This window comes from Periplaneta americana, chromosome 8 (genome assembly GCF_040183065.1).
Source record: "Periplaneta americana isolate PAMFEO1 chromosome 8, P.americana_PAMFEO1_priV1, whole genome shotgun sequence".
NCBI classification, from domain to species: Eukaryota; Metazoa; Arthropoda; class Insecta; order Blattodea; family Blattidae; genus Periplaneta; species Periplaneta americana.
The window spans coordinates 129,201,632-129,228,497 of NC_091124.1; the positions used below are offsets into that span (position 1 = coordinate 129,201,632).

General features: G+C 36.9%; 1 protein-coding gene across 1 annotated transcript; it reads right to left on the minus strand.

The window, feature by feature from the left end:
* Positions 1 to 2,329: 2,329 nt before the first annotated feature.
* LOC138704244 (protein G12-like) lies at positions 2,330 to 26,390 on the minus strand. Its single transcript, XM_069832122.1, has 6 exons — positions 26,378 to 26,390; positions 5,614 to 5,810; positions 5,305 to 5,389; positions 5,072 to 5,187; positions 2,710 to 2,793; positions 2,330 to 2,620 (listed from the first exon to the last, which is right to left on the minus strand). Exons 1-6 carry the CDS (start codon positions 26,388 to 26,390, stop codon positions 2,345 to 2,347), a joined length of 771 nt encoding a protein of 256 aa, XP_069688223.1. The 3' UTR covers positions 2,330 to 2,344.
* Between the last annotated feature and the right edge of the window lie 476 nt (positions 26,391 to 26,866).

Consider the following 26,866-nt stretch of genomic DNA (forward strand, 5'->3'; position numbering starts at 1 on the left):
CTCCAAGTATGGATTTTTACTTCGCAATTCGTATTGTTACTTCTCATTCATGTTCTATTATGGACGTTGCTCGCACAAATAGACAGATTTTCTTTGGGTTTCAAAGTTTCTTCATAAACAATTGAAGGTATTATAATAGACTTTAACGAAATTCTCTCATTCTAAGGGAGCCAATTATATTGCGAAGGCTTCAAGTAATGCATGTTCTAAGATCTTCTGAGTGTTTTTGCTTCGTGAGATCACTACTATTTTTAGATCTATGATCAATTTCCTTATTCATCTACTTCACCATAGTGTAATAGAGATAATGTCCAACACTTACTAAATGCCGCTTTAAAGGTTATAGTCTTTATGTTTTGGCACAGGATAAAAATTACTATCACGGCCACATATTACTTTCATCGTAGTAAGTCTGCTTAGCAAAATATTTTTAATTCTAGCAGTTAGGACCAAGAATTATATTTTGATTTACTTATATTAATTGTAGAGTAGAATAAAATTATTAAATACCTGTTATTTAAAGTAGAAAGGGACTGCACATTTACTATTACATCTGTTCAGAACTCTTGTATGCTAACCGAACTACATGCGGCTTCTTTCTTTCCATTGATTCCCGACATCAAAGAACATTAAAACTTTCACGGGTACTAGAATGGAGCGGAACCTTCCAATCATGGAACAGTTTCCAAGAGTATATTACATTATTAATAATTAAGAATGTTCCCATTTGTTTCATACTCATATCTTGATTTAGATATCACTTAAATTTTTCACATATATATAGCTTTCGTTCTTATAAACACGGAAATATATTATAAAAATACGTACCGGTAACTATAATTTCTTACAATGGTAAAATATATAACACATTTTTAACTGCATAGTCTAATGGAATGATTATGTGATTGTTAAATTTTGGCGACACTAATTTAAAAGCAAACTCGGATATGATTAATTAATTAGTCGAAAACATAAAAAGAGGATTGATGTAGAAAGGCAATATTTTGCTATATAAATAAATAGATAGATAGATAGATAGATAGATAGATAGATAGATAGATAGACAGACAGACAGACAGACAGACAGACAGACAGACAGACAGATAGATAGATAGATAGATAGATAGATAGATAGATAGATAGATAGACAGACAGACAGACAGACAGACAGACAGTCAGACAGATCTTAATCTACAATATCACTTGTCTAAGAAAATGAAAGTATAAAACAATTCTTTCTACGATATGCCACATGGCAGAGAGGAACAAAGTGTGGGGAATGTTCAAAACTTCAAGGAAAATTTTACGAATCATTCTAGGGGATTTTAAACGACGTTTTTATCAACTGCAAGACTATTCCGTGTAGTTAAAATTCGCGAAAGTGCTTTGTTATTTGGTGAGAAGAACTACAGGGTTAACCGTAATATTACGGGACATTACATAACTACACGTAGACTATAATTATAGAGCATTTACAAACGAGAGAGAAAGACGCAAAGGAAAAAAATATTTTTAACATCATTCCTTTTACGAAAGTCTAAAAAAAATAACTAACAAAACAATATGCACAGAGAATCTGAGGGTTCACACCTGTGGAATAACGATTAGCGCTTCTGACCGCGAAGCCAAGTGACTCAGGTTCGAATCCCGGTCGGGGAAAGTTACCTGGTTGAAGTTTTTCCGGGGTTATCCCTCAACCCAGTATTAGCAAATGCTGGGAAACTATGGATCATCAACGCCGGACTCATTTCACCGGAATTATAACCTCCAATTTCATTCAGACATTAAATAACCTGAGATGTTGATACAGCGTAGAAAATAACACACTAAAAAGAAGTACCTGTGGACAAGTAACACGTTGTCAAGCACCTCGCACAATAATGTGCTCACTCATCCGTACCTTATTATTCAGTGGTATAAAATAACGCTTTAATTGAAAATACTTGAAAACAACAATTTAATGCATCAGAGTATTACGTTTATTTTATGTCATCACACACATAATCACACAGCGATACATATGATATTTGCAGATGGATCAGCTACTCTAGTCATACAACTGAATAGTCAAAACATAGCAATTCGTCAAGATTTTTCTTCAAAATATCTAAAGAGTTGAGTTAGTATCAGGGCAGGCCGAACAAGCTGCGGATTAACTCGATGAAGTGGTCCACATCAACTCCTTTGTCACTAAGATTCTGTAGTAGTTCCTGGTACTTTCGCATGGCGCTTAAAGCTGAAATTATGTTCTGGAATAGGAAGGAATTAATTATTTCAAATATAGAATCAAAATACAGTCATAGTCATAGGCACACTTAGTGTTTAAAATGATTCGGAATTTTAATCAAGAATTTAGAAAACGCACCTGGAATTCCGGAGATCGTATAGCATCGTAAAGGGCCTTGAAGTCGGGGCTAGTCTCCATTTTCTCCGGGAAGAGAGCCTTCAACTCGTCAACTGGAAGAATGGCGATGACATCATCAATCAGTCCATTGATTCCTACACCTCTGCGAGCGTGTCTTCGAGATGGTGGGACAAATGGTGGCAAGCCAATGATGGAGTGGTTCTCGTTGATGTAGTCCACGACATCGAGAACATGATCCTTGAGGAAATTATAGAACTGCAACACAAAATCAATTCAACCTTATTTGACATGCTCAATAAGAAGTATCAATCATATTAGTAGAGAGAGCATGAATATGTACTCACGTTAGCGAATTCGGGGAGTGCTTCAATGGTATTGATAATTTTGTGGAAGTCGTCAGACTGGAGGTATGCCACACGAGACGATAAAAGTCACCCTCGGCTCTCTTTTTGCGCATGCGCCATCGGTGTAGTATTTCCGCTTCCGGTGTGATGCTGGGCCTCGTTGTAAGCATAAAAATTGTTTTATTCACCGCATTCTAGATTCACCTTCGTCAGGATCATATATTATTTACATTTCGGTGATACAAGTTACGTAATTATAATAATAGTGCATTGATAGATTTCACAATTATTACTCCAGATCCTGTTATCCAAGTCAAACGTTATTTTCGTATAATTGTATTCCAGAATATTTCCTCATAAGTCTTGATAGGCTATATGTATTAAGAGTTAATTTCTGGTGGTAGTATTGATATTAAACTTGGCTAACACAATATTCCATCTACAACTTCAGAGGGGCGGCAAGAACTAGCGCTGAGGTAGTTCTGGATATTTCAACTGTAAACCAACTTACGAATCTCGTGATATGCAAATAAATATCACCAAACGTAGGTGCCAACTTCAGAGGGGCTGCAAGACACTTTGTGTCCAAATTTATAAAACCAGGGGCATCACATCCAGTAAAATTAAGAGTGATCTCAGCCTTGTTAACAATTCGAAGAGATATTCCTATGTAAATAAAGCGGCGAAACTAGCGCTGAAGTAGTTCTGGTGATTTCGGAAGTGAAAATTGTTGAATTTATAAGGGTTTCTTTTTATGTAGATACAGTTGATCGTATATGCATCATAGACAAATATATGCATGGCGTAACAAAACCCTAAACTAACCAAATCTAACCTGTCACAGATTCGTATATGCAACATGTATATAAGCGGGGAACTACTTCAGCACTAGTTTAGCCAAAAATTGAATTAATTTGTTTGAAAGATGAAGTAGGTTATAGGCCAAAGATTATTATTTGAACTCTATAGAGAGTAGTGGTTTGGTTCGATTGGAACATCTCGGAAAAAAGAAGATATATATATATTTTTATTATTACCGGTATAGACCTATATTCATTATTATTTATTATTCCACAGTTGAGTAACAAAATGGACAAGGAACCATCCAAAAGAACAAATCGGGACACCCTTAGAACAATAGCATTTTAAATATCATGGTAAATTAGAAAACATACTACTAACTTTATGAGTTCCTGTAGGCCCTAAATGTTTTTATCCATCTAAATCACTGATAGAGGAGGTCAGCTGTCGAACATGTTAGTAAAGCAATTCACAGTGCCGCTATCTTTCCTGAATTTGAGATCGGTGAATCTTCACACATGCAACAGAGTGACTCCACTTCTCTATCCATGATCCACATTTTTGTAGTTCGGTTCAAATCTATGAACTATTGGGATCGAACAGTAATGGTCCTAAGTCTTACCAAGCGGAAATAACACAGAGCTAACAGTTAATTAACAGTGTATGGTAATTATGTAGTAATAATCGGCCAGGCCTCCATATTCCCGCAATAGAGGTCCAGGGCACCTTCGTTATCATATGTATTTTCTTTTATTAAATTTCGTTTGTATATGATTAACTTGTCATCCAGTATCCACTTTACACCCTGGATCTCTGTTGTAGTAAGATGATGGCCTGGCCGATATGACCTGTCGATGGTTTGTTTCTACACAATTATTAAAATATATGTATATACTTGGTAATGTATCTATCTTGGATCTCTATTACGGGAAGATGGCCTGGCTGATGATTACTACTTAATTACCCAAAATTTAAAACTAACCATTATCAACACTCGTTTCTAGGTTGCTTTTTTTTGTTATGATCGTCGTCGTAGGTGTGTGCTCGTTAATTGATTAGCAACGGCTATATAACTACTGATAATGGATAAATGCTTAATAAAGAAAATTGTCCCCACTGAAAGTGTAGTGAACGGGAATACAATGATAAATTGGGTTATATTAATGATAGTGAAACTAATGGCTCATCGTCGGGTGGCGATCAAAACCTTGTAATTCCAAAACTGGAAATTTTACAAGAGAAAGATATAATATTACTGATACGATATCATGTTCACGTGCTCTATTTTATGTACATGTCTTAAATGTCTGTTTAAATTCGACTGTTTACTAAATATGGTACTGCAATGTTTGCATACCACAGGCATTATTACAGAAGTTTGAAAACTAATCCATCAATCTCGAATGAAAGTAAAAGGAATCCAGTTCACAATTACTGCGGTAAATAAAACATTTTTATGCTTACAACGGGGCTCAGCGTCACACCGGAAGCGGAATTTCTTCACCGATAGCGCATGCGCAATAAAGGGAGCCGAGGGTGACTTTTATCGTCTCGTGTATGCCACTAGCTCTTGCACTTCGGCATCGTTGGCGAGGTAGTCCATGGCGATGGCGAGGATCTGATCGGTGGGAATGAGTGCCAGGAAGTCGTTCAGGTCATCTTGAAGATTTCGTTCCGCTGTTGAATAGGTATAAATATGTGATAAATACATGAATATTAGTACCTATAAAGGCCTATACAGTCAGCATTCCTCTCCTAGTCTGACCTACATAATTCTACATTCAATAGAGTTACCTCGAGTGAGGCCGAAGAGTGCCCTGATCAACTCGATGTAGTGGTATATATCCACGGCCTTGTCTCGCAATTTCCTTAGAAGATCCTGGTATTATGGCATGGCGTTCAGGGTCTGCACAATACTCTGCATGAAGGAACATTACGTTAGTTTAAGGCACAATCATAGAACACATTGGTAAATCTTCATGTCTACTCTACTCAAAAGTAGACAATTATCATATTATTCATGTAGTACAAATGTGGAAAAACATTTGTTTTATTTAAGCTTTTACACTACACAAGTTTTATCTGGAATTCAGGAGACCGTACAGCATCGTAGAAGGCTTTAAAATCTGGACTAGTTTCCGGTTTCTCCTGGAAGAGAGCCTTCAGATCGTCAACAGGAAGAATTGCAATGATGTCGTCTATGAGACCATCGACACCAACACCTCTGCGAGCATGCTTGCGTTGGGATGGTGGTACGTAGGGATCCCAACCAAGTACTGAGTGGATTTCGTTGATATAACCTACGGCATCAAGGCCGTGGTCTTCCAAGAATTGCACGAACGGCAATAAAATGTATAACTCTTGCTTACTTTATGTTAGTTATATAAGGACGTCCAAGAATTGCACGAACGGCAATAAAATGTATAACTCTTGCTTACTTTATGTTAGTTATATAAGGACGTCCAAGAATTGCACGAACGGCAATAAAATGTATAACTCTTGCTTACTTTATGTTAGTTATATAAGGACGTGGCTGGAAGTAGCCCTTCGACACTAAAACAATATCATTGGTATTTAGGATAGGCCAAAGTTACTCCAAAGTGTGAAACTAAATGCATGTTGAATATGCTGACTTTCGGGTATCCTGTCTGGATGTACTTGGACAGAATGGTGTTATAATTTTAAAAAACACTTAAGACCTGCAACAGACGGAAACTCCATGTATTAGCTTTGGAAACTATTAGAACAGAAATTTTGGCATATAAACTATTGACGTGATTGATTACATCTTACGATATATCAAATTCTTGCTGTCATATTATCGAAACCGAGGTATTTCTTATCTGTTTCAGGAACTGATTGAGGATTTGGAATTGTTTAATTCATTCCAACATGTCATTTAAGTTTTCACTTTGTTATTTAACGACGCTGTCTGTTACTGGTTCATTTAACATCGATGCAATTGTTTATAGTGAATCTTATTTTACTAGATGAGGGCGAGGATTCGCCATAGATTACCTGACATTTGTCTTAGTGTTGGGGAAAACATTGCGAAAATGCAACCACATAATCAGCCCCAGCAAGAATTGAATTTACTCGCGAGCACAAGTCCAGTTGAGCGTTTAAACTCTTTAACGCCTGAACTACGCTGATGATACTACGTCGTCAAGAACCGGTATGATAGACCTGCTGATGAGCTGTATCATCTTATATACCTACAGTAATATTGTGGTTCTAGTACACTTTCATTTCAGAATATTAAAATGGAATGAGGCACATACATACATACATACATACATACATACATACATACATACATACATACATACATACATACATACATACATACATTTTTTTAATTGAAAGAAGAAAATTGGGAGAACAAATTTAAAAGGTACGTAAAACGCGTCCTTGCAGGGGTTTTGGGGCTGTAAGAAACTAAATATGTGTGCTCCAACCCTGTTGGCCACTTGTCTCACTCCGGGTTACGCTGCTCCACTGAAGGAAGTCTAAAAAATTTTTAAGGGGAAAAAACCGAAATTGCACGTAACTTCTTAGGTACCACATACGCGAGGGGACGGAAATGTGATCAATGTGATCACGGGACGGGACGAGGAAGAAATGGCTGGTATAAATCTGCACATTGAAATGAACTATGTCATTTCGCAGTGCAGAAGGAATCGAGAAGACACGTTTGTTTGCCGTTAGGATGGCAGAAGTAATCTTGCACATTGCAAGGGGCTTTGCCATTTCGCAGTGCAAGTGGAGTCGAGAAGACTCTGTCGTCTGTTGTTCGATTACAAGGCAGGTGAAGACCGAGAGAAGAAACGCCGTGAATTCTGAATCTGAAAATCGAAAGGTTCCCTGTTCTTTCGCATTGCGACTAGATGACTGGCCTCGCACATGTCACAGGCAATTTTATAGATTCTGAACTAGGGCCTTACGTCGTTTGTTAGAAAAGTGGGAATTTATGGGGAAGGGCATATAGATCCGTGGCTCATTTCTCTTAGGGCTCATCCTGACATTTGTCTTAACGCCTTAGGAAAACCACGGAAATACCTTAGGCAGGATGAGTTGTCTCAATATAAGAGACTAGCCAATTTGGCTTTTAGGTAGGAGGTCGATTGATTTATGACTTGAGCCTTGTTGAATCGTCTCAAAGTAGAGACCAGCCATTTGGCTTTATGTTGACTTAATTACGAAGAGGTAGACAGGGATAGATGTAATTATGAATTAAATCTATATGTACAGTATATATATATATATATATATATATATATATATATATATATATATATATATATATATATATATATGCAATATTACACTTACGTTCCCGAATTCCTGGAGTCCTTCAACTGTTAAAGCAGTCTTGTGGAATTATTCTCCTTGCAAGTAAGCCACAGCCTCTTGTACTTCAGCATTGTTAGCCAGGTAGTCCATAACAATGGCGGGCACAAGGGCTAGGAAGTCATGGAGATCATCCTGGAGGTTGCGGGTGGGTAGGGACTACCTGGAAGTTTTTTTAAAGTGCGGTAAATTATAATTATTCTTCTTTTAGAACCTACTGTGATGTAAAGTGGTTTTGAGATCAGAGCAACATTTCCAATGGTCCATGAAAACTTACCAAATGTAACTCCCAACACTGCCAAAATCACAATCGGAAGCTTCATCTGAAAATAATAAATGACCATCATTACTACTTTTTATTTTTCTTTATATTCACTGGTAGAGAAAAGGAAGAGTTCTCTCGTCAAGAGGTGTATTTATTTCTTTGTCAATCCCTTTATTAAAATGATTTGTACCCTTCCTACGTGTTTGGTAATTATACGAGGGAGAATTAAAATGTAACCTTAATTAATTGTTTTGTTAATTGAATATGTACAATAAGACTACAAACAGTTAATCAGTTTTCAACATAATATAACAGGAGCACTAGCATTGAACGTACTGGGGAGTATGTTGAAAACTGGTGAAGTGTTAGTAGTCTGACTTTACATATTCAAGTAAAAGACAATTATTAAAGGAAGGTTACTTTTTACTCTCCCTCGTAGGCCTACATATTTAATTAATTCGTATTTAGTCAACCTTGTAACCAAACTATACACAATTAGAATAATTAGATGTAGAGTAGATTAGTGAATTGAGAAATCGTTGTATGTTACTGCATACCAGATCATAATAATCTATGTATACTTAATCGGTACCATATTTCATTCTATGAGCTTACAGGGAAAAATTATTTCTGTCATCTGTTAAATTTCTAAGACTGGAAAGTTGCAAGTTATTGTACGTCAGATGTAATCGGCATGAAATTTGGCAGTAAGTTTAGGAATTACACATTCAGCGAAATGTGAGAAATAATTTCGTTAATAATTGAATTTTGTTGCAAAGTTCACAATTTCATTTCGTCGTTGTTAGCACATTTGAATTTTTTTCCAACGGTAGTTTTAAATGATGTATAGGGGAAGTCGGGGGAATATGGCCACCTTAGTATTATTTCGGGTGCAATATCGCTCGGTTTTTTCTAATAATTAATTTTTCAGCTGGGATATATTTCCTAAAAACTTAGCTTTATTATATAATAATCCTGACTGCTTACTCCTAAACGTATGCAAGTAAAATTAGAAAATGAAAGTTAAAGTGTTTTGCCCATATTCCTCCGAGTGTAGGGGTAAAATGGGCATTAATGATGTGAATCATAATCAACTGAAAGAAGTGAAAAAACACTTAAAATACTTGAAAATATAACTGTATTAACTATAATATATATTGTATATGTAATTTGTGATGGTTATTGCGTAACGCCTTTGGCAGATGATGTGACTCTTTGGCGATGAATGACGTTTGGAGATTCTAAGACATTTGAATCAGTGGAAGGAATTGTATGAATTGTAGGTTTGTCACCTTACGTTGCAGTGCCAATGTAAGCATAATCAGGAATCATGTTCAGTGGAAAAGAGCCTTAAGCTCGGAAGACATTTACAGCCAGACATACATTTACACATCTGTTCCATGCTTATTTGACAATGGAAGCAAACTCGACCTTCGTAAAAGGTCTCCTATGTTGCCTGAAGAAAGCTGTAGCACCACTGTTGTAAGTTTTCTTCAGAGGACCAAACAGACCCCTATCTGCTGATTGAAGCCAAGCTGTGGTGTGTGGAGGAAGACAAAACATACATAATCCCTTTTCTATTGCAAAGTTAAGAGTGTCAGGATTACAACTATGTGAATCACGACCATCTACTATCAAAATTCCAGGTGTATGCTTACTGATGATGAAATAATCAACGAAGATCTTGATTATTGAGAAAAATATACGAGATATGATCATTAATTCCTAGATTGTGTCTGCTGTGGGCGAAGGAATCACGTGATTGACACGCGTGAGCAGCAGTGACACTAGACGACCTTGAAGAAACGCGAGACAAAGTTTCGAAGCGCTATCTTCGTTGAGACCTGTGTTACACAAGGTTTTGTTAGCACGTGCATCCGCGCATTTGCGAAATCATGATGGACTTGAAACTGGAGCAGAGAGCCAACGTCGAATTCTTTGGGAAATCGGCAACCATAACCCATAGAATATTGAAGCAAGCCTATGGGAATGAAGCAGTGAGTCAGGCGAGATGTTTTGAGTGACATTCGCGTTTCAGAAATGGCAGAACATCGCGGAAGGACGACGAGAGGTCAGGTCTACCACACATGTGCAACACTATCGAAAATGTCGAAAAAATTCAACAAATTGTGCATAATGATCCTCACATCCATTTTGAATATGAACGACCACAACACTGGACAAAGAACAAATGGATGCTCCATGACGACACTGCGCCAGCTCACAGAGCTCTCGCAACACTCCAGTTTTGCACCCATAATAAGATAGTCGTCGTTCCTCACACTTTTCTTCACCAGATTTGGCGACCTGCGACTTTTTTTGTTTCCGAAGATGAAATTCAAGCTAAAGGGTCACCATTTTGGCACCGTGAAGGAGATCCAACGCGGATCACAGAAGGTGCTTGACAGGGTTCAAGAACGCGACTTCCAGGAGGCATTCCAAAAATTGCAGACACGTTGGGATCAGTGTATAGCTGCCCAAGTGGACTACCTTGAAGGGGATGGCAGCCAAATTGAAATGAGGTAATTTTATTTCCACTTATGGGACAGGTCTCGGAATTTAATGATCACACCTCGTATCTCCGTTAATGTAGGCAGACTGCTTGTTGAAGTACATCGTACTGACAGCAGGCAGCTATTCTTTCTGTCATTATTGTCCTCATTCTTTTTATATTGATACTTGGAGGAAAGTAGTTCCTTGCTGCATTGAAGCAGGCCACAAGGGTAATGGTTTCTACCTTTTCTTTAGGGTAAATGCAATGCACCACTTTGTGTTCTTTGGGTGCAATGATATCTTTCACTCTTGTAATCATTTGTAGGCCATTTTCATCAACATTGAAGAGTTATTTTTATGAAGTGTAATGCTTGCCCATTGTCCCCCGAACATTAGCGCCCATATTATCCTGACATGTAGGGTTTACTTTCAACAGTTGGCACTACCGTAAAATATTCACAAACAACGTCTGACGCAATAGAACGGCAGTTCAAGATGTGTATTCCGTATGTATACTATTAGATTTAAACTATTTTCTAAAGTTCATGTGTAATCTATTGCATATAACATATCTAAAATAAGTATTGTCAAATTTTAGTATACTTTGAAGTCAATACTCACGTTTCAGATGGCTGTTTTAACAATACGAGACAATACCGCACAGCGCCCTTCCCACAGTAACCATTACGATACTCTCACTTTATACTAACCGTTATTAGCGAAGAAACATAATTAGTTCAACATAATTAGTTTCGACATGAAAACGTAATATTGCCCATATTCCCCACGTGCCCATATTCCCCCGAATTCCCCTAATATCTCCATTTGATACATATATTAACTGGGAAGGTGCTTTATACCGGATTCAATTTTTGATATTATAAAATTGGCAAGTGAGAGAAATACTTCCCCTATATAAGCACTTGAATGCACATAATGAGAGCTCCATTCTTTCCTGACCTCAGCACTAGAATGACTTGGCGTGGTTGGCAATACTCTAAAACCGCTCTCCTCTCTGTAAGGTTCAGCAAGCCTACTCAATTTGATAAGCAGCTAAGTGAACCTCAGTTTCGAAATTGAATTCTTGGCAACAAGGTAATACCATCGACACTTGAGATTGAAGCCAGAACCTTACAGTCTGTAACCAGTTACTCTGCTGAGTTATTCGGCCGCATAATATAAACAATTTTAATATCTATATATGTTTGCTGTTCAGAGACTATATTATTTTAAGTTTTATATACATAATTTTATAAACTTTTATATTTTCGCATGGAATGTCTAATTATTTTGACAGAAAGAAAATATTTATTGACTCTCATAAAGACATTTAAATTTAATATAAGTTTAATATTTTCCGTTACTCTCAAATGAATACTTGTGAGTAGAAGTACTGCATTCCTGATGAACAACATATATATATATATATATATATATATATATATACATATAATTTGAAATGGTAATGGAGATTACGGAAATACGGCTGAATGGATCTTAATGAGTGATCCCTCACTTTGAAGCTTGGAATCCAAAAATGTGCGGAAAAATAGTGGTTTTCAGTGAAATGTTAAATTTCCTAAGTAATTTCCTATTTTCCAAAATCCATCTGTCGTAAGTTTTGAGAAGTAATGGCTTTTCAGAATGAGACAAAACACACACACTACAATATACATTATCACACGAAGATCATGACCTGCAGGATTGCTTACATATTTAGAGCTCAGATTTTCTGACATCATAACGCCAATATGTCGATCTCCATTTGTGTATGTTTTAAAACGTCTCTATATTGACTATTAAAAACTTCAAGACTTAGGCCTACTACAAAGAATTTACAGGCCTGATTCTGTGGTGTTTAATTTTCCGAGTACAGATTGTGTTGGATATTAAAACTTACAAAAGTAAGAAGGTTCGATAGCATTATCATTAAAAATGAAATATTATTGTTATTATTATTATTATTATTATTATTATTATTATTATTGTCATATTACGAGTATTTGCCACTAATGATACATATTGATGGTATGGATATAATGGTGATAAGAAAGTGAAACCTTTTGGTGTTGTATAAGTAGGCACCCATATATTCAATGCGTCTATTATGACTGGGTCCTACCCCTCACTCTGGAAAATGGCATTAGTGAAACCTTTTTTCCTAAATCTAACACACCTTCTACAGTAAACCAATACAGACCGATATCAATTCTTCCCACTCTTTCAAAAGCATTAGAACATATTGTACACGGACAACTTACGAACTATCTCGACGAACACAAACTCCTCGATGACTATCAATCGGGTTTTAGGCATGGACACAGCACTACTACAGCCCTACATAAAGTGACTGAGGACATCCGTGAAGCTATGGATAGGGGTGAAGTAACGGCACTAACTCTTCTCGATTTCAGCAATGCCTTTGGTTCTGTTGATATCGACTTGCTTCTTGCAAAGATGAAGGCTTTGCACCTGTCAGACAATACCTTGAGCTGGATGGACTCCTACCTACGGGACCGCCAACAGTGTGTTTCACTTGATAATCAATTCTCCCAATGGCGATACACAAAGGCGGGAGTGCCGCAGGGCTCCGTATTAGGACCACTACTTTTCTCTATCTACATTAATGACGTATCAAAGAACTTACAGTATTGCCGATATCACCTCTATGCCGACGACCTACAACTTTACATACATTCCAGACCCAATACGATCAATGAATCGATTGACAAGTTAAATTGTGACCTAGCCACTGTCTCCACTTGGGCGGCCAATTTCGGACTCGCACTTAATCCAAGTAAGACTCAAGCCATAATTATTGGACATAAGCGTTTAGTTAACTCCCTTAATAACAGTAATCTTTCAGTTGTTACCCTTAACAACACGCTAATCCCTTATTCATCTGTCGTAAAAAATCTTGGCTTCTTTTTTGATAATAATCTAAGTTGGAATTTTCAAGTTAAAGAAACGATAAAAAAAATCTGTTCCTCCTTTCACTCTTTGAGTCGCTTGAGAAACTTCTTGCCCCAGCAACTAAAACTTACCCTAGTACAAACCCTAGTAATGCCGTACTTCGATTATTGTGACGTTTTGTTAAGTGATCTAAGTTCTGAACTGTCAGTCAAGTTACAGCGAGCTCAGAATATGTGCGTCAGATACGTGTGCAACATCCGACGATATGATCACATATCACCGTCCTTCGCAAGTCTCTCGTGGCTCCGACTTAAAGAACGCAGAACTTTACACTCTTTGTCTTCACTCTTTCGAATTCTGCACACCTCAACACCAAATTACCTTTCGTCTCGTTTCTCTTATCTATACTCTAACCACGACGTAAATACCTGATCACTTATCTGTGGCACGCTAAATATACCTCTTCATAGAACATCTTGTTATTCCTCATCTTTTACAGTATCCACCTCGCGTCAATGGAATTCCTTGTCACAAAGTATTAGGGGCTGCAAGACAACAAACACCTTTAAGAACAGCTTAAAAGATAACCTTATTAGCATTTCACTCCAATCATACTGATTTAAAATATTACTGACTACACTGTTGCTTTTTTCCTTTAGACATCATCCTGATTGTGCTGCATTTTCAAAATTGTCTCATAAAATCTCTTTCTATTATCTAATATCATTTGAAATATATTAACATTCTATGTATTTTAGTTTAATTCTGCTACACAGTTTATTTCAGTGTTTAATTAATAGTTCATAGTATTTTGTTGTTTAATTCGTAAATAACTCTTGTATACATGTAACTCTCATCTAAATCAAACTGTTGAATTCTTTGTAAGTTCATGCATATATATATACACTTTTTGCTGGTTGAGTGGAAGAGAAGGCCTTACGGCCTTAACTCTGCCAGCTAAAATAAATCATTATTATTATTATCTTAAATTAGACCTCCATTCAATAATTGAATGGGTAACGGATATACAGTATATATAAAACTGAAAACCACAAAACTTACGTATGATAACAATATTGTTATTAAAAATGAAATATGTTTACAGTTATTAATCAAGTGTTGTGTGCCTTTTCAGATATTTAATGACGGTGCGGTGTAGATTCTTTAATTTTCCTGGGATGTAGTGCAGTACTAAGGAAGAAGCATTAGTAATTGATTCATGCTTCCCATTTCAGCTGCGTATTTAAACGACATCAAAATTAATACCATATTCCGTTGGTTTAATCGATTCGCTCTGTGATCGCTGCCAAGCAGAACATTTTGTTGTAGGGAAAGTAGCAGGGCATTTCTCTTGCTGCCATGATGACTTAGTTTATTTTCCGCAACTAGCAGCGACTGCAACACGGAAACTGCTAATAATTTAAAATGAACAATTTCATTTAGGACGTAGGGCTATATAAGCTCTGCTAAAACATTTGCCTTATTTTTCGTATCTCAGAAAATGATTTCTCACAACATCCTGCACTGCTGAACACACATAAATAATTCTCCGATCTTTCGAAACTAATAATTCAATACGAGCTTTAGCCAATTATACATCATTGATTCATCTTATAATTTACATGGCCAAAATGATGTCCAGCATTCACAGGTACTTAATACACTCCAAAGAAAATTATCAGATATTGTTGCTAACAATTTTTATGCTATTTCCTGCAATATCCAGGACAAATATTGGCAAACGAAGAAAACGTGTGATTTATAGATTTAATTTCGTTGATCATTTTGTGTTAGTTCAACGACGATACAATAAAATTGCTTCAGAGCAAATTGAGAGTGGTTTTGTCTCCGAAGAAGTAAGCCCTAACTGCAATCTGATGATTTATCCCCATCTCTTTTATTATGGAAGTTATAACTCACAATTGAGCCGTTGAGAGCAGACGTGGTGTAAGTCAAAAATGGGTCATGAGGGTTAAAGTAGACATTCTGTAAAATATACAGCAAAGTAGCAGTTGATATTCAATTTATTTAAACTATTAGTAGTCAGTGGATAGCAAGAAAGAAATATTAATTGCTACTTTCCGCTGTATTTTACAGAATTTGTACATTAAACCTCATTAGCCAATTTTGACGTACTCCACTTCTGCTCTCAACGGCTTAATTATTGCAACACAGTGCTCATGTCAGTAAAACAACCTGACTAAAATGATTTTACGTCAGTTTGTATCACTTTCGATTGCTGTTCGTAACCATTTATCACAATTTCATTAGTCACACAAATTAATGCAGCAAAATTTAGTAGACCAGTATTGCCGGGAGGAAGAATAAAGTTTACAATTTCGAAGGAAAAACTGAAAGGTATTACTTACTGATAAAATAAGAGTTCAGTAAGATCTTGTAGTCTCGCGATCACTTCACCAAGATCTTTTAGCAGGAAATATAGTGATACTGTCCGCTACATTTCAAGCCAGTTCATTGAGTTATTAAGTTGATTTGAATGTTACATCATTATTGTTATGAAGCAAATAACTTTCGAAATGTCTGGTATTCTTTCTGAAAATGAATCTGAAAAATGTTTATTTTAACTTCTAATGAATTTAGCCTGCAGCATTTGCTGCCCAAGCCACCAGTTATTATATAAGGTATAGTGCCCAATATTCGTTCCGTTGCCTAAATTCGTCCCCCACAGTATTTCGCCCATAATGTGTCGCACCCTGGTGATGGTCAATACAGACTATCCCTCTTTATGCAGTAGCAAGCGTGCTTTCAGTTGGAGCGAGTGTTATTGTCTGTTTAGTTGTTATTTAAGTTTTAAATATGGAAGGTGGGAAACTATTCTTCTTATATATTCTCAGCAGTGTTTCTCAACCTAAGGTACGTATTTTCATAACATTTTTTGCTTCTATATATAGAGTAAAGTGTGTAGTGTAAGAATATATATTAAACGGAGTGGACATTGCAGCGTGCTTAGAATAACATGCCGCCATACGTTTGTAGTGCACATGCCTATATTTAGTCCCCCAGGGTGTGTCTAAATTTCGTCCCCGGGACGGATTTCGGAATGCTATTCCCATATCATGTAATTTCAACAAGACTGTTGTCATTTATATTTCTGGTGGGTTTCAGATGGGAAAACGGAAACTTTGGAGCAAGGAGGAAATTATAGAAACCGTTAGGGAGAAAAAGGTGGGCTACAAATTGCATCTAATCGACATTAACCCACCCAAGTGACAGAATATCAGGAAACTGAATCTGAAACTAAGATTCTGTGATAAGTCCAAAAGATATTCGGAAAGTTCCAGTGATAGAGCCATCGTCTTCCAATAGGTGTGGCACAGCACTTCTAGTAGCGAGTACACCCCATAACAACAATGCTCAGACAGCAGCAGAAAAGCTAATGAGTCTGAAAACCACAAGCGAAAGCAGACGAGAAGAAATCTCAATGTCGACATCTGCAACACTATCGCTTCACAATCTGCAACCTGTTTCAACAAGAAAAAGTGCACCGAAACAAACAAACAATAAAATTTCCTGCGAGTCTTCTAGCGACAGACGAAGTGATGATGAAGACAATGATGATGAAGATGTACGAGTTCTTAAAATAAGTTCCAAAAGGGTGTAGTAAGTAAACGGGAACATATTTAGAAACCATTTTTGTTGCATTCTATTCTCCACACTTCAATTACTTCTCAACATAGTCTCCACCATTATTGTGGCATTTATCGAGTCGTGGCACAAGTCTTTATATCCCCTCATTGTAGAATTGCGATGTGAACCACTCCCGCACTGCTGTTTTCACTTCATCGTCGCCATCAAAACGTTGACCACCGAGGAACTTCTTGAGGTGCAGGAAGAGATGAAAGTCACTCGGAGCCAAATCCGGACTGTAGGGGGAATGGTCAATTTGTTCCCAGCCAAATTTCGAGATGAGATTTTGGGTGTCACGAGCTGTGTGTGGCCGAGCGTTGTCATGAAGCAACACAACTCCGTCGGTCAGCATCCCACGTCTTTTGTTCTGAATTGTGCGACGGAGCTTCTTCAAGGTCTGACAGGTTTCACCCCGAGTCAAGAATTCGATGAGTAGGACTCCTTTTCTGCCCCAAAAACAGTGCACATAATCTTGCGTGTTGACATGGTTTGTTTGAATTTCTTTTTCCTTGGCGATGCAGTGTGCCTCCATTCCATGGACTGCTGCTTCGATTCAGGTGTCATGTGAGACACCCAAGTCTCGTCACCTGTCACGATATGGTTAAGAAACTCATCGCCTTGCTCACTGTAACGTGTGAGAAAGCTCAATGCACTGGAAGCTCGTTTGGTTTTGTGTTCTTCGGTGAGCATCTTGGGTACCCATCGTGAGCACAATTTTCGATATCGTAATCGATCTGTCACAATTTTGTAGAGAACACTTCGCGACATTTGTGGAAAATTCAAGGAAATCGAAGAAATTGTGAACCTCCTGTCCTTGTGAATTTTTTCATCGACAGTACGCACCAAACATCATTGATCAAAGGTGGCCGAACGATACGCTGCTCGTCATGCACAGAGACGCGGCCTTCGTTGAACTTTCTAACCCATCTCCTGACCCTTAACCCATCACTAATGGCATCATCACCATATACCTCACAAAGTTGACAATGAATGACAGCTGGTTTGATGTTTGTCGCATTCAAGAAACGTATAACAGACCGCATCTCACAGTCGGCGGGGTGCTCGAGCACTTTAAACATTTCAACTGATCACAACTAACCACACACACGGACTGAAGCTCTGAAACTGAATGCACAGCTTGTCTGAGGACTGAAGAAGAAAACACGCATGCGCAAAATAACGATTTCAGTGATGCGACGGCTATAATGGAAAACGGAACTTACTTTAAGAACACGTCTTGTAGTATGCCCATTTTGTGGAAAAAAAAAAATTGAATACCATAAACAAGGACAGGAATTGATAAAATGCACTCAATGCTGACGAAATGTGTCCATCTTGTGAACACAAAAAATTTATTTGTGACTTGTGTCTGAATGGGTGAAAGATCAAATTGAATGGTTTTAGTTCCATTGGACGCATCTTAGGTTATTGTTAAACTGTGTAATTTTGTTTTCAAAGTGCTAAGAAACTTAAGAAAATATCATAGGAAGATTTTCTTTTTTACAAAATGTAAGTTTAAATAATTTTCTAAATGGTCTCTCACGTACTTTCTATAAATATTAGTTATTAATATATATCCTTGATGTTCTGTGTTTTCATTTCATTGTACTATTGTAATAATTGTCATTCAATAGGTTAAAAAGTTTAGGGGACGAAATTTAGACCGCTTTATTGAAATGTCAAAAATTGCACAATTTCATTCTTCATGTTTTATATTCTATTTGCTTCCAAATTTATGCATTTCGAATTCTGTGCTTTGTAGTTAAATGTTGAAAGTTCTTAACTAGATTCGATTCAAGTCTTCAACTCTAATGGTCTATGAATGGCGAGACAAAACTAAACCGGGGACGATAATTGGACACCCTACCTTATTTCGAATCTATTATGCGAAGTAGGAGAACTCCTGTATATTTTTAAATTGTAATATCTTAGTGCAAGAAAATCATAAATTTCAATTGCTGAAAATAAACACAAAGTAGACAGCTGCTTTCTACGCACGTGAGATTTCAAATTCATTTGAATGTGGGAGCAGACTTGGAAGTGTGTATTAAACTTAAAATTTATTTATTGTGATAATTTTAATGGCGAATATTATTACTGTTAATGTTTTGAAATTTAATATGGTTAACCCCGATAAGAATGACGTCCTATGTATAGGACACTGGACGTTTTATTTTTTTAACATTGTTGTGTAAGATTTTCATAGTCGGCAACCATGATATCATAATCCTTATGTGTTATAAATTGCCTCCAATTTTTTTTTTCTTATATTCAGTCTGTCATAGTCATAGACTCTCATGAAGACATTTAAATTTATTGTAAGTTTAATATATTCCTTTATTTTGCAATGAATACTTGTGAGTAGAAGTACTGCATTCCTGATGAACAACATCTATATATATATATATATATATATATATATATATATATATATATATATATAATTTGAAATGGTAATAATAATAATAATAATAATAATAATAATAATAATGATTTATTTTAGCTGGCAGAGTTAAGGCCGTAAGGCCTTCTCTTCCACTCAACCAGCAAAAAGTGTATATACATATGCATGAACTTACAAAGAATTCAACAATTTGAGATTACGGGAAAACGGCTGAATGGATTTTAATGAATGATCCCTCACTTTGAAGCTTGGAATCCAAAAATGTGCGGAAAAATAGTGGTTTTCAGTGAAATGTCAAATTTCCTAAGTAATTTTCCATATCTACCTACATATCACTTCATCGAATTGAGGTTATAAATATACGAATGTTACTACAGAAATATCTTAACTATAATATTATAGATATTAATGTATGGTACATATCTGTAGCATAGAATTTTAATGCAGTCAATAACTGTATTATTGGAGGCACTGGCAAACCTCTATTATTCGTTTTTGTCAACCGTCATCGTAAAGATGAGCAATCTCAATAACAGTTTCTTTATCAAATCGGAACCTTTTCTTAATTCTATATTATTATTAAATTCCACGGGATTGTGTTTAGGCCTTTCCCTAATGTAATGCTTTTGTACATTGTCCACTAATTCTAATAAATAATTCGACAACTTCCAAGACGTCCGCCATTTTTCTACAAAGTGACACTTTCGGCTCAAAGTGTGGTCGGAAGTACACTTTCATCCAAAGTGTTCCTTTGCACCAAAGTGTCTACTGTGCAAAGGAAAAGTGATAGTTTGCGTCTTCCAAAGGATACTTTAATCGAAAGTGTCGACTATGAATACCAGCCTAAGACTCGACAGAATGGGCGCTGCTACGAGCCCTCATGGGAGAACAAATTTTCTCATGAAATTTGGTCAGTGTATGGAACCAGTGACCACCTAGCATCGTTATGCACTTGGGGGCTAAGGAGCTACTCTAGGTAGCGATTTCCAGTTACGAAAGCAGCAAGCTATCCGTGCGTTTTATTTTTATGCGAAACGTGAAGCGCTGCAACAAGAGCGTTCTTTTATTACATTTGCTTCATCGTCGCTGCAGCAACCGTGCAGCAAATCCAAACACTACTTTACGAGTTTGCTGCACGATCCATCATGGAGGAATGCGTGTTTGGTCCTTTTCAACGTTTATTATTGTTAAACTAATAGTGATTCCATGTCATTATCATGGAAGTAGAAACTATTTAATATGTTTGTTACTTTCAAGGTTAAATTTATTATTGCAGTAATAGAAGTCAATATTAATTGTTCACCATTTTCCAGTCAGCTAACCGAATTGGGTTTTTTCGATCTTTTTTGCTGCTACAAAGTCATGAAGCGCTTTACTGAAGCGCTTTAAAATAACGCACAGTATATCGGCTGTGATGATGATCGTGGTAACTACATGATACCTCCATTATAGTTAGATGATCTTCCACCTCTGCTTCGGATTGTGAACGTGAGGCAAGCAGCCGTCTCGTCAGTCTTTTTTAAAAAAGCTGTAGCCCCAAAGATTATTTATTATATTACTACGTCTCGTCCTCGTCCTCCCCCACTCTTATTAATATTTCGAATTTTGTTCTGCCTTTAGGCAGAAATGTTTCGGTATAACTGAAACTTTTATTTTGACATTGTTATGTATATAAAAGCTAGATTTACTTCACGGTAGAGTCGACCGTGCTTACATTATATTGTGACAGCCGCGTGAGATTCGATCTCACGACCAGCAGAAGAAAGTGCTAGGTCGGCCGTGTTTTGGGCGGGTTGCGCGCGCATCTGCTTCCTGGGGCATGTGCTACGCGCGGTGAAGGAGGGGAGCAGCAGCGTGCGAGATTATTCGAGAATGCCATCCTGACATCCGTGGAAATCTTCTAGGCATGTGTCGATTATTCGAGATCGCGAACTCTCCAGAAACTATGGTTTGGTTATAAAGGAGAGAACGCAAGTGAACGTCAGTCAGTCAGTCAGTCAGTCAGTAAGCCAGTGTTGTTACAGTCAGCCAGCCAGTCTTGTGTACCGGAGTTCGACTTGAGTGTGTGTCCGCAACTGTGTGAGCATCCGAAGGCCTGAGTTCGAGTGCAGTGGACCGCAGTTGGAGGGACCTGAGTTCGAGTGCAGTGGACCTCAGTTGGAGGAACCTGAGTTCGAGTACAGTGGACTGTCTCTGAAGGTCTGTGGTTCGAGATACTGTGAACTCGAGTGACTGAGCTAGAAGAACTGTGAACTGAGAACTGACAGTTCTGATTTGTAAATAGTGCTTTGTGAACATTAGTTAAAATTAACAGTTCATTGTTGTTCTCAATATTCCAAGTAAATTGTGTTTGTCGTCGTGGAGTGTAATAACGAACACTGTGTTGCTGTGTGGAGAGCAAATCCCATTGTTGACGGGAGTGGAATTAAATTGTAGAAAGTGAAGAGTAATTGTTGAAATAATAAAATTACATTGTTGTTTAGTATAAAATTTACAATATACTGTATTTTAGCAGACCTGACTAGTCTTCTCGCACACAATGACGTTATATAGTTATCAAGCACACAATGCAATGATTTGTCGGCGTCGTAGTTTAACTTTCGCCGCAGGATCGCTAGTCACTGACCTTTAACTAAACTGATTCATACGGTACGTAACCATGAATAACAGACTTTTGTACATGCATTTGAAATAACATTAAAACAATCATGCAACAAATATAGTATAGAATATTATGTTACTTACTTAATTAATGTGTGTTATAAGTTCACGTGTTGAAATGCATTTATTTTCATTCTGAACAGTGTGGTACTACGTACTTGTCGATGATCCAACTGCAGTTTATGTTTTGTGCACATTTGTCGACAAGGGTTAAGTGCTGTTTTCTTATTATCGTACCTCTTCTGATACTGCCCGACAAAAATTGCTAATGTAAGGGTTGAGAAATTTGTATAATAGGACGTCACATAATTTTGACTCGTGACTATCATAGTTTGTAGGATTATCACATTTTCACACTAGGATTTTGGATCAGGACAGGATGTAGACTATCTTTAATTCCTTTAAAGGGATATTTATCTTTGTTGCAGAATCTAAGGCACTGACTATATTCAGGAATTTCGTTATATGGTTAAATATCTTCCTTCATTGAGGATTTTTAAGAGAGAGCGAGAGAGAGTGTAGGGATATTGACATCCTTAGATACAAATAATTGTTTCTAATTTTCACAGTTTACATCGTCCTTCACAGTTGATATCAACTAGCTAGCAAGAACTGCTAATCTTGCCGTAGTTAATGTGGTTAATAGTCAATGCTATTGGTGCCATTTCTGCAAGTTTTCTAGGGTGGGGGAAATAATTTTTATTGATGTTCAATTATTAATGTTATTTCAATTTTCATTCCGTGAAATACTATTCCTTTTGATTGTGATGCCACGTTTCTACACAGCATATTCTGAATTCCTATATTATTATCAACAGCATTAGCGTTCAGAAATGCAGATATCATGACTGTAGTTATGATTTAATGAATAGCCTGGACAACAACTACATTTGTCTGGTCATTACTCGCACTCATTCTCTGTTTGGAACTAAATAGAATTTCAACTTGATCACTGGACAACTTCCCTGTGAGTACAAAATGAAAACTTGACAAAAGAAGATATTTAATGCACTGTGCAGTTGAAATAGTTGTGAGAGTAATGACATCGTAAGTTTCTTTACTCAGGATCTGCGTCTTCGGATTTGTACAGATGTTTTTAAAAGATCAAGGTAATTCAGAAAATCAATTTTCGAACGAATTAAGTATGAAATCATCTACTTTAAAAAACGCCTTCAAATCTCGTCATGAAAATGGCTATGATATGTGGTATTTCTAACATTATGAATCTCAAACCAACTCCTCATTATTTCCAGGTCCACCACTGTGGAGTAATGATGAGCATGCCTAACCGTGAAACGAGCGGGCTCAGGTTTAAATCCTGGTTGGGAAAATTTACATAGCTGAGATTCTTTCCGAGGTTTTACCTCAACCCAATGAGAGCAAATGCAGGGTAACTTTCGGCGGTTGACTCTGGAATCATTTCGCTGGCATCATCCCCTTCATCTCATTCAAACGCTAAATGAAGTTTCGTAAAATAATAAATAAAATACAATATTTCCAGGATCTGTACAGTTGCATCAAAATCCTCAAAGCCTTTTATTCCGACTGCTGGGCTGTAATCCTTTAAAGTAATTGGAGAAGCAGTAACACTTTCAGAAAATGCTTGCACGGCTCTCGTAAAATTCATCTTTATTTTTTCTTGCTTATTTAAGGATGCTGTATCAACTACGAGGTTATTTAGCGTCGATGGGATTGGTAATAGCGAGATGATATTTGGCGACATTTTCTGTTAATTTTGACATGATGGTCCCATATGAACAAAAAAAAAAAAAAAAAACTTGAATATCCTGATGGAACTCAATTTGGTACATACATTCGAGAAAATTACCTGAAGAACGTTAGAGGCTGGGCATACTGCTATAGACTTCATAGAGGAATTAATACTAATATGCATATAGAGAGAATGCACAGGACCCTAAAATATGTTTATTTACATGGAAAAAATGTAAAACGATTAGACAAGGCAATTTATGTTCTGATGACTTTTGTAAGAGACAAACTCTTCAATAGATTATTTATTCTCACTAAAGGTAAAATCACGAACAAGCTGAAAGATCTAAGAAACAGACACAAGTCGAGAACTGAGCTTAACAAAGACCTGATTATTAGAGAAGAAAACGGATGGAAGATGCCTTCATCTTACGATGTGGAGGATGTATATTTTGTACAAGAATCTGTCCTTAGCTGCAACTGCAAGTAGTTGTGTATTGAATGTAACACCTGCATTCATCAGTACACATGCACCTGTATGATTCATCTATTAAATTGGACATTTAGCATATCCACAGTTTTTGTTTATTGAGAGCCAGCCAAAGTACTGAAGGAAGTTGGTCTAATACTGTTCACTGTAATGAAGAATATGATGGTTTATTTATTAATTTGGATGCTGAAAATTACATTGCAGAATGAAGAAATTGTATCCGAAATTATGAAGATAAGAGATTCCCATTCTACCTTGCCAATTACAAATCAGAAAGAAAAAGTGAAAGCAGAATTAATTAACCTTATTGATTCAGTAAGGACAGAAAATGAACTTGACGATATGCAACGACATAAAGCATGCTTGCAGAAAAGACTTGCTGCGATACGTTCCAATTGTGAATGTGAAGCTATGGGAATCTGCAATTCCAAATAAACCATACAAAGAAAAGAAATATAGTTCCTCAAACAAGACTGTTTTCTGTAAAAAAAAAAAAAACAAACTAAAAGAAAGAAAAATTAATGCTATGGTCAAACCTAACCCTGTAGAAGCTCAGAACTTTAGAATTACTTTATTGCAAGAGAAGTGATAGGCATACTATAGATCAGTACTTATAAAGCGAAATTTATTTTTAATTTACTGTTGATGGTTTGTGTAAATAATAACTGTACTGTGATAAAAAGTATGTAATGAGTGTCGTGTTAATATTAGGTTTCTATTCTTAAATAGTGCGATACAATGACTCGCATTTAGTGAAATTTAATTTAGGTGTACATATTTTACACTCAGTGAACTTTACAAACAATGATTCACGAAGTGCAGGAAGTTGAAATCATCAGTCATCGCGCAGAAATCAGGTATGTTACTCTATAAACTATGTCCAGGCATTTAATTAAGTCGATAGTGAGAGGGGAGATTTTCCGTGGTCCATAGATATTTTTATGTTTTCTCTACATACGTACAGGGAACAGAGCTCCTTTAATATTCGCATATTAATTGTAATTAGATTTATTTATATTTAATTGTAATACAGTGACCGAAAATTCAGTTAGGCCTACCTCAAGATATACATATATTAACATAAAAACTAGTGCTGTCATGGAGGCCATACGGGGCCATAAATCGTATGGGAACCTACAGTTTGTTTAATTAATCGTATGGGGAAAGTAACATTTTGTCTTACGGAGCCATACGGGATATGGGTGCCTAAGGTTTGATCGCAGACATCTGTACAGATCTTAGATCATGTCTTGCTGTTCCTAATATATTTTGTTTGGTGTTCATAAACAAACATTGTCCACTTCTGCAGCTCTGGAAACCAGAATTATATACAATAGTGGCTGAAAAAGAAGAAGTGCTGCAAATACACGCTCCAAGTATCATCGAGACGAGTGTGCATATACAGTGAGGCTCATGTTGCATTCTTTAAATCAAGCTTGTTGTACAATTAAAGTGTAAAAACAAGACAATTTCTTTACTTGTTTAATATTAAAATAATCTTTAAATGACAGTCGGAGAGATAGAGAGAGGAGAGTAAAACATATTTCAAGAGAGAAAACAAGGGGTTGGGCGTATGGTCTAGAGAAAAATTACCATGACAGCACCGATGAAGGTATAATATATCAGTGAGCACGTGCAGAATTTCCCCTCTAATCTTCGGACAGACACAATAATGGCTTAATCATGTCATATGTACACAGTGGCTGAAATACAGTATTTAAAAATAATTTTAGTTCAACTTAAAGTACTGTACATAATCTCCACACTGCACGGCATTCCGAGGAGCAGTATTGCCTGCCTCTCCTACGGCGTCGGCTGTCATTCGGCATAGCAGGTAGCCTCATTCGGCATTGCGAGGAGCAGAAGAAGAGGACTAAATATATAGCCCTCTTGGAGCTGAATTACTTACGTTCCCTAAACTCGGTGATCTCACCTTGCCTCGCCATGTCTCGCCAAGACTCGCACTGGCCTGCGTACCGTTCCGTGTCGGTTTTTGGTATCCGAGTCAAAGGGAGCGAACATGGTGGAAGGAAGAATACTTCCACCATGGAAGCGAATGGTGAATCCGTGCGTCACCACCAACGACTTAGAAAGAGAAGAATATAGATTGGCCATGTTTTCCTGTACAGCGCTCTTTGCGATGCCACCGCGAAACACGGCAATATGAACCACCGTTGTAAAAATTCGTCTGCTTACAATGTTGTATATACGGAGGTAAGAACTACAAAAAAACAAAGAAAAAAAACATGCCTGTTGTGTGTGCTGCATATAACTGCAATGTCAAAAGGAAAAAGACAACTGATATATTTCATGTAAATTGTATGAAGTTAAATCCATAGTTTTCTTAATAAGCAGCATTTTTTTCATGCATAAATGTGTAACAACGCCCGGCATACCATGCGGTGTGTACAGTATTTTTCTT

What these genes read in the sequence shown, in the direction of transcription:
- LOC138704244 (XM_069832122.1), bottom strand. An exon ending in CCGAAGTGCAAGAGCTAGTG is followed by an intron (nt 2,794 to 5,071) that starts GCATACACGAGA and finishes CGAGGGTGACTT; the next exon opens with TTATCGTCTCGTGTGGCATA. An exon ending in CACTCCCCGAATTCGCTAAC is followed by an intron (nt 2,621 to 2,709) that starts GTGAGTACATAT and finishes TTTGTGTTGCAG; the next exon opens with TTCTATAATTTCCTCAAGGA.